This window comes from Olea europaea, unplaced genomic scaffold (genome assembly GCF_002742605.1).
Source record: "Olea europaea var. sylvestris unplaced genomic scaffold, O_europaea_v1 scaffold4083, whole genome shotgun sequence".
Taxonomy (NCBI): domain Eukaryota; kingdom Viridiplantae; phylum Streptophyta; class Magnoliopsida; order Lamiales; family Oleaceae; genus Olea; species Olea europaea.
This window is the reverse complement of record NW_019260516.1, coordinates 38,147-47,349: the sequence shown is the minus strand read 5'-3', so window position 1 is coordinate 47,349 and position 9,203 is coordinate 38,147. Positions and strand designations below refer to the sequence as shown.

Here is a 9,203-nt window from a genome sequence, read left to right as displayed (position 1 = left end):
TAAGAATGTAATATTTCTATTTCGTTTGACATGTGATAATGACTTCTAAAAATTGAGACAAAAACGTAAAAAATTGGAAAAAATTAAAAATTAAAAAAAAAACCAAGTCCCATGTCCACCCCTTTGTGCGCGCCCCTGCTCGTGGAGCATGGGAAAGATGTGAAAGCGTTGCAATACATAGAATGGGAGAATTTTCTTTAATTTATTTCATGAGCATTATGAGCATCTTCAAGATTTTCTTTATGCACAAAATATTCTTTAATTATTTTAGAGTGTCTATGCTTGAAAATAAGTTTTAATAGACTCTATTTTAACTTTTATCATACACACTTTCTATTCTTGATTAACAATAATTGCATTTAATAAGTTACAAATTTCAATACTAAACAATTTAAATTATTTCAATCACTTTTGAATTGATTGGTCATTAACATGTAAAAGTATGTTAAACAAGAGATGGAGAGAAATCAATAAATTTTCAGTAGGAAAAAAAAAAGAGTTAAAATACAGAGTATTATTGAAGTTCATAAAACAATTTATTCTCTAAATCTAATAATAATCTCTATACATATATAAGATGTTATTTATAATTAGAGAGTTTTCCAATCCTTTGTTACCTTTTCACATTTTTGTTATTTAAGGGTCACTGCCTCTTCTCTTTCAGCTCAAAGTCCCTCTGTGTGTGAGAGAGAGAGAGAGAGAGAGAGGGATGGGTTCTATTGCAGGAAATGATAAGCCCCATGCTGTATGCATACCATATCCGGCACAAGGTCATATAAACCCTTTGTTCAAACTCGCCAAGCTTCTTCACCACCAAGGATTCCACATAACATTTGTTAACACAGAGTTCAATCACAAACGCTTGCTCAAGTCCCGTGGCCCCGCTGCCCTTGACGGTCTGCCGGACTTCAGGTTTGAGACTATTCCCGACGGCTTGCCGCCGTCTGATGACGACGCCACCCAAGACATCCCATCACTATGTGAATCTACAACCAAAACTTGCTTGGCTCCTTTCTGTAGCCTGCTGACGAAGCTCAATAACGCAGCACCGGAGATGCCTCCAGTAACCTGCATAGTGTCTGATGGCGCCATGAGCTTCACTCTCAAGGCGGCCGAACAATTTGGACTTCCGGAAGTGATGTTCTGGACTACGAGTGCCTGTGGTTTCTTGGGTTACACGCAGTATGCCAATCTTATTGAAAGAGGCTGCACTCCTTTGAAAGGTTCTATACAAACTATTCCATTTTTATCTCTCAGTCAAATCAAATTTTTTGTTCGGGTTTTTCTTTAACTTCAATTCTTAATCTGTAGTCTGACTATATCCCTTGGAATGTTGTACTTTAATTAATATGCAGAAATGAGCCAGGTGACAAATGGTTATTTAGAAACAACCATTGATTGGATTCCAGGGATGAAGGATATCAGATTGAGGGATCTTCCTACGTTTCTTAGAACAACAGATTCAAACGACTTCATGCTTAATTTCGTGTTACAAGAAATTGAGGCCGTTCCCAAAGCCAAAGCAATAATATTGAACACTTTCGATGCCTTAGAGCACGATGTTTTGGACTCGCTCTCATCTATAAACCCGGTCATTTACTCAGTTGGTCCTGTGCAATTGATGATGAATCACATTCAGAATGAAAAGCACACATTATCCAGCTCGAGTCTGTGGAAGGAAGATTTAGAATGTATTAAATGGCTTGACAAAAAAGAACCAAATTCAGTAGTCTACGTGAATTTTGGGAGCATCACAGTGGTAACAGCACAGCAGCTAACTGAATTTGCATGGGGACTTGCCAATAGTAATAAGTCATTTTTGTGGGTAATCAGGCCTGATTTAGTTGCCGGTGATTCAGCAATGTTGCCACCAGAATTTGTGACAGAGACGGAAGATAGAAGCATGTTGATTAGCTGGTGCTCGCAAGAAGAAGTTCTGAAACACCCAGCAGTTGGAGGGTTCTTGACACACAGCGGGTGGAATTCAACTATAGAAAGTATAGTAGCTGGAGTGCCTGTGATTTGCTGGCCTTTCTTTGCTGAGCAACAAACAAATTGCAGGTACAGTTGTGTGGAATGGGGTATGGGAATGGAAATAGACAATAATGTGAAGCGAGACGAGGTGGAGGAGCTTGTGAAAGAACTTTTGGATGGTGAGAAAGGGAAGAAGATGAAGGAGAAAGCTATGGGGTGGAAAAAGAAAGCTGAAGAGGCAACTGCACCTGTTGGCTCATCCTTTATGAATTTTGAAGAACTGGTTAAGCTTCTACAGTGAGTCAATAATTTGTCAATTACTGTTAAGCAGATATTATTATCAATTTCCAAAGCATTTGAAATAATTCATGCGATCTTGTCTGAGTCTCTTGCAGCTTCTGCCAGGATGAAAGCATCAGATATGCCATTCTAATGGTAATGTGTTTGAAAAATTATGCTAACTGTACCTTTCATAGGTTACATCTTGGTTGACATTATATAAGAATTTAAAAAGTACTTGAAAGGAAAGTGTTTGTGTTCATTTTTTTCTTAAACTGTTCGATCACGCGGCACTATGTCAACTATGATATCAAAAAGAATGTACATATAACGTGATTGATTATGTTTTGAGTTCAAATTTGGAAATCATAATTCATTCTCTAAGGCACAATGCCATCTACATGCGATCATCAATCAATGTTTTAAGTCGAAATTAGTCTTCTGTTCATTAGTTCAAGGGTTACGCTAAGCTCCTCCTAAGTTGTATGTTGTTTAATTTATTATTGATGAAACGTGTCACGACCAATGGTCTAATTAAAAACCTTATATATTAGGCTTTTCAAAATGTCTCGGCTCTAGCCAATTATTGCCTTAGTTGTCAACATATAGATATGAATATATATTTCATTTTAAAAGTAATTTAATTGTCATATCTCTATCAAGTCAGTCTAAAAAATAACAAAATCTTATTTTGAAAAGGTCGTGCATCCCTTCCTTTACTACAACTTTGTCACCATATACATCAAAATATAGTAAAGAAAACAAAATGCAGCCCTTTCTCAGTGGAGCTATGTCATCATATAAATCGATTAAAATATATAGTAAAGGCAACAATTTTGTTTTCCAAACTACGTAACCCTATATTTTAGTAATATTAAAGTTGTGATCTTTGAAGTTATATTGTCCTTATATTATTTGTATAAATTAGAAATTGTCGTGTACTTCATCTTTAAAGACCTTCAAAAAATAAAATAAAATAAAAATTTAGATAAATGTAAATTTTCATTTTGGCAAAGACAACTATTTCAAACAATTTCTCCCTTTTCCAATATTGATATATGCATTACTAAATTGCTGTAGACTTCATTGACATCTTAGAACCTTATAAATAGAAACATTAATGCAACTGATGGGTTATGCAGGTATCTGAATTATCATTTGAATTTGATTCATTTGTTGCTTTGTTCTAACTACTATATGACTCGTCTAGAGATTGTTTTTGAGTGATTGACTCATTTAAATCTTATAAACTCGTACTTTTGGAGCAAAAATGAGAGAGTTATGATAATTAGGAGTCCATAGTTGACAATTAATATATAAAAGCTACATATATTCGTGTTTTAAAATTAATTTATCTTATTAAATGCCCAAATTAATAAAATATTAATTGACTTGATATTAATTAATTTTATTTTAAGAATAGATTTTATGAAAAGTGATATTTTTTAAGAATGTCTAGTAAAAAGTAGTGAAATAAATTTCATGTGCAACATTATTTAATTTAAAAATGAATTTACAAATAATAATAATTTTAAAGTATATGTACCAGAATTTGGCAAAGTACAAAAAAGTAATGCTATTTCGCCCCACTAGGTTAATCCATTCTGTGTGGCACTAATGTGACATTAAATTATAAGTACAATTAAATGAGTAATTTAATTTCACATTTTATTATTTAGTTTATTACCTAACATCATATATATTGGTAGTTATAATCCCAGTAAAAATAAATAGCATTACTAAATACAAAAAGTCAAATGGATGATTCTACCTGTATTTCTCCATAATTAATGATCTTATATATTCAAACCTCCAATCAAATTCTTTCTAGTTGTCTTCTCTGTAATTTTTCTATTTTCTATTTTCCTTGAGCGGCTCTATAATAACTAGTGTTTTAAAAAATGTAAAGTGTGCGTAGGCGTGGAGTCAAAACTTCAAGTCTTACTATCCTAAGCAAGCCTAGGCGAGGTATAGGAATAAAAAAGTGTTTTCTTATTTATAATATTATTTTAAATTTGTAATCATTTTAAAAATTATTTAATTATTAAAATAATATATATTAAACATCTAAAATTATAAAATACAATATTTACTTAATAACTCCTATCATTAGCTAATTATATAATTTTCAAGCTTTCGAAATGCAAAAATTAAAATATTTTTCATAGTTTTAATTTTCAACTGGACAAATCATACTTAATAGGAACTTCATACATGCTTTTGGAGTTTGTAATATAATGAGTCTCCAAATTATAATTACATAGTGTAGATAATACCAAAACTTAAATCTTATTTAACTATTTAGATAAAGTCATTTTTAACTTTTGTGTAAATAAAATCTTTTAAAAACTTGAAATTGAAGCCAAATGAAAAGTTCCTTTTTTAAAATAATAATAAGCTAAAGTCAAATAAAAGACTTTAAAAATAATAATAATAATAAAGCGCATCTACAAAAGAAGAAATAAATGAAGGAAAAAAATTCAGCCGTTTAGAAATTAAAAAAAAAAAAAAGTGTCCAGAGCGAAGCGAGGTGTTTTGCCCGAGTTTCAAGCCTAGACGAGCTTTTTAGAACACTGATAATAACTGATTCAATTAAGTATCTGGATTAGGAAAATGGTTCATAGGCTCTATATGAGCTTTTTGTATTTTATTTCCTTTGCTTGCATGGTACACTTCGTGAGTTGCTGATTGGGTTCGCAGATTGCATTTCAAGGCTCAACATAGGCGTAGGAAGTGTATTCAATTAAAACTTTTAATGACTTTTTGAGATTTAAAAAGTTTTGAGGTATTCAATTGAGACTTTTTAAGACCCTCTAGAAGTATTAATGTATTCAATTGAGATTTTTATAAATTTTTAAAAAGTTTCCCAAATCAAGATTTATTCAATTGAGACTTTTACAGATTTAAAAAATCTTTAAAAGTTATAATGTATTCAATTAAAACTTTTTAAAGTCTTATAAGTTTTTGGGTATTCAAATTTTAATGACTTCCAGAGACTTTTATATAAAAGTTTCTGGAATATTAATTTTTAAGTATAAAGTACTCATATAAAATTTTAAAATTCATCTCTCATTAATCACGATATTTTAGGAGATGTTCATAAAAAAGAATGTTTTTTTTTTCAATCTTTGTTTCATTTAACCTTTTACGGATATGTATGATTAATTTTTTTCTATTGATTATATTTATTTCCATTTATCTTTAAGCGCTCTCTCTCTCTTATTGTTTATCTCTATTTTTTATGGAAAAATTAAATTGGATTATTGTAACTTTTTTTTTTCTTTTTTCATTCATTTTTTGTGAAAAATATCTATTTTTTTATTAAATTATAAAATTTTATATGAAAAATTTATAATTAAATATAAATATATTGATTTTTATTTATTTTTAAAGTATACTATATTAATAATATTGAATGATATATATGTATACTTTTCATTATTATTTATTTAATTAAAGTCTTAAATTTTTATTCTTTTAATTTTATTTTTTTTATTATATGGATAGAAGAAGGGGAAGGAAAAGAGGAATTGTGGGAACCAACACTTCATATGTAAGAATTTCACACCACTGTACTAAATCCACGTGAATTATATTTCAAATGAAAGTTTTCAAAACTCTTTTGAATTTTACAAAAGTCGATAAAAATCTTAAAATGAAAGTCCATAAAAGTCTACGAAAGACCGCCACTAATTCCATATAAATATATAAGAAATCCACGAAATCATCATTTAAAAAAAGTCCGTCCAAAATCTTCAAAAACCTCAGTTGAATACATTCTCTTTAGTGGAAATGACCACAAATTGCATTTTTTTACATTTATTTTCTCTAGTTCCCTAGTAGTAGAATAATATATTTCTCCACTTTGTTCATTGTCGATACGCTACATCAAGATTTTCGTCTCTTTTTTCTTGAAATCGGAGAAAAGGGATAGAATTTACATAAATTTCATACGAACGGTAGTTAAGCTAAATGCATAATGTTATTGTATGGAATTAAATAAGTGATCAATCAACCTACACTGCCAAAAAAATTTCCCATCTTAGTTAATAGAATGTCACATGACAATTTATCATTCGCTAGTTTAAAAAAAAAAAAAACCACCAAATAGTTTTTCCACCAGTCATTCACTGTCACCAACGGACCTGTCATCCAAGATTGTAAATTCATCGGGTGAGAAAGCATTATTTGTTTTCAACAGACATATACATTAATAATTCGACAGGAGTTACTAGACAAGGCTAATTAATACATCAATCTAGTTACCATTTATTAAACATATTCATCCAAGATTGTAAATTCATCGGGTGAGAAAGCATTATTTGTTTTCAACAGACATATAAATTAATAATTCGACAGGAGTTACTAGACAAGGCTATTTAAGACATCAATCTAGTTACCATTTATTAAACATATAACAGTTAATCTCATTAAAGAAGCCGATTTCATCCGTTGTTTCCGGTATGTGTGATCCCTGAATATTTAATCAAGTCATGCGTCATTGGTTTCACAATATGTGTACAATGAGAGGTTTTGTTCACTACGAAATTTTGGTGGTCCTATGCTCAGTGCTCGTAGCAGGTTAGTTTTGGTGTAATTTTCAGTAAGACGATGTTACTATGTTTAAGGCATTCCATTATAAATCATTCGTTCAGCCAAAATCTGGCTCTTGTCTATCTCAGTTTCTCATCAATATTTCACATTTCATGCTTCCCTTCTCTTGTTTTAGGTTATGCAGCTTGTGAATCAGGATGCGGTTCGTCTTACGATTACTCAGCTAACATTGAAGTAAGAAAAATAATTTTCCTTTCTGATTGATTTGTTATTAACTAATTCAAAAGTCATTTTATATTTCCATGTTTTCTATTAATTGATATAAATATGTCTTAAAATTTGTTGTTTTTTCAGTGCTTGGCTGAACCTTTGCCTCCTCAGTATGGAGGTGGGATTGTAGAAAACCCTACATTTGACTCAGGTTTAAATGGATGGACTGCATTTGGAAAGGGGGAAATTGGAATTGAGAAATCTAAGGAAAACAAATTCATAGTAGCAACTAGCAGAAGCCTGCCAAATGATAGTTTCTCGCAAAACTTTCATATAAAGAAAGACCGTCCTTATACGTTTTCTGGTAAATAATTATGAACTACAAGGTTTTCCATAACATTGTAATGACTAAATGTACTGATCATTCTACACTATTTTACAGCCTGGGTACAAATTAGTGAAGGAAAGGAGACCGTGGCAGCATTCCTAAAAATCCCAGATCAAGAAAGTATTGTTATTGGTTCAGTGGTAGCTAAATCTGGCTGCTGGTCCATGCTTAAAGGAGGATTCACGATTGATCAAAAGATGACAGCCCAACTCTATTTTCTGGTATACTTGAATGATCCCTTACATATTGGGTAGTGTATGATCTTAAATTCTTTTTTTTTTTTTCTTTTTTTATAAATATTTTGTTATTCTATCTCCTGCAGAGCAACAATACCCGTGTTGAATTGTGGTTAGACAATGTTTCTTTGAAACCATTTACAAAAGAGCAGTGGAGTAAGCAACAAAAGAAAAGCATAGAAGAGGTATTAATTGTATATATGCCTTACTATTTACTGATTGATAATTACTCTGTATACAATGTTGTTATTTTATATCCCCCCGCTTGATAAGTTTCTTATTTTGGTGCAGGTTCGAAAGAGAAAAATAAGAATCCATGTTTATAGCCGTGAAGGAAAGAAGCTCCATGGTGTAAATATCACCATAAACCAAACAAGACCTCTATTTCTGCTTGGTTGTTCAACTGCAAAGCGTATCTTAGATATCAAGGCTTACCAAGAATGGTTCACTCCCCGGTTCACTGCAGCATCCTTTAATAATGAAATGAAATGGTACTACACGGAGGAGTTACAAAATCAGGAAAACTACACTGTCCTGGATGGCATGATTTCCTTATTAAAAAACCATAGGATTTCAATTCGTGGCCACAATATTCTTTGGGATAAACCAAACATGAATATGGATTGGGTACGAAACTTGACCCGTCAAGGGCTTCTTGCTGCGGCTGTCCGCCGAATGGGATCTTTAATGTCTAGATATTCTGGCGATATTTTTCAGTGGGATGTTGTGAATGAGAATTTACACTTCTCCTATTATGAAGATAGACTTGGGCCAAACGCTTCAGCAATGTTTTACAAGATTGCTCAAGCACTAGATCCCCAAGCTACTATGTTTCTCAATGAGTATTCTACTCTGGAAAAGCCGTTGGATATGGAGGCCATCCCATCCAAGTATGTAGAAAGGATCAGGCAGATCAGGTCGTTCCCGGGCAATGAAAACATGGTAATTGGAATTGGATTACAATCTCATTTCATATTAAGACCAAATATTTCCTACATAAGGTCTTCCTTAGACGTTCTTGGTGCAACCAAAATGCCCATATGGCTCACGGAATTTGATGTTATAAGAGGCCCTCAACAGGTAATTTGTTATGATCTCTAGCTATAAATTGCAATAATCCAATCCTTCTTCTTTAATGTGACATCAAATGTTTCATGCATATTTTCCGGTTTCTAAATTCTGTGAAAATCCTATTTTAGCTCTTGAAGTTTCATTTTGATCATAGTCCATCAAACTCTTGTTGAAATACCGTATCCCAAGTTGTTTATATATTTCACCATAAAAAGGAGTACATACTGATGCTACCAAAAATCGAACATGTTGACTTAAGAACTTGATGATTGAGATGGATCACGAGCAAGATCATCCGATAGCTGAAACAAAGGTGTCGATAAGCATCCTCGTCGGCCCTCTAATGCCTAAGTTAGAGAGAGAATGTATACGTGAGGCTATGAACTGAAAATAATGTAAAAACATACCTCAATAATAAGCTTTGGTCATATATTTATTGATGTTGGTGATACAGTTCTAAAATGACCCAACTATTTGTAATCCTTGTCTTT

General features: G+C 32.0%; 2 protein-coding genes across 2 annotated transcripts; both read left to right on the top strand.

The window, feature by feature from the left end:
* The first annotated feature begins 595 nt into the window (after window positions 1-595).
* LOC111387546 (7-deoxyloganetin glucosyltransferase-like) lies at window positions 596-2,512 on the top strand. The gene is made up of 2 exons (XM_023012116.1): window positions 596-1,223; window positions 1,356-2,512. Exons 1-2 carry the CDS (start codon window positions 710-712, stop codon window positions 2,273-2,275), a joined length of 1,434 nt encoding a protein of 477 aa, XP_022867884.1. The 5' UTR covers window positions 596-709; the 3' UTR covers window positions 2,276-2,512.
* Window positions 2,513-6,776: 4,264 nt separating this feature from the next.
* On the top strand, window positions 6,777-9,100 carry LOC111387548 (anti-sigma-I factor RsgI6-like). The gene is made up of 7 exons (XM_023012119.1): window positions 6,777-6,834; window positions 6,983-7,041; window positions 7,162-7,381; window positions 7,460-7,626; window positions 7,728-7,826; window positions 7,933-8,721; window positions 8,972-9,100. Exons 1-7 carry the CDS (start codon window positions 6,777-6,779, stop codon window positions 9,098-9,100), a joined length of 1,521 nt encoding a protein of 506 aa, XP_022867887.1.
* Window positions 9,101-9,203: the final 103 nt, after the last annotated feature.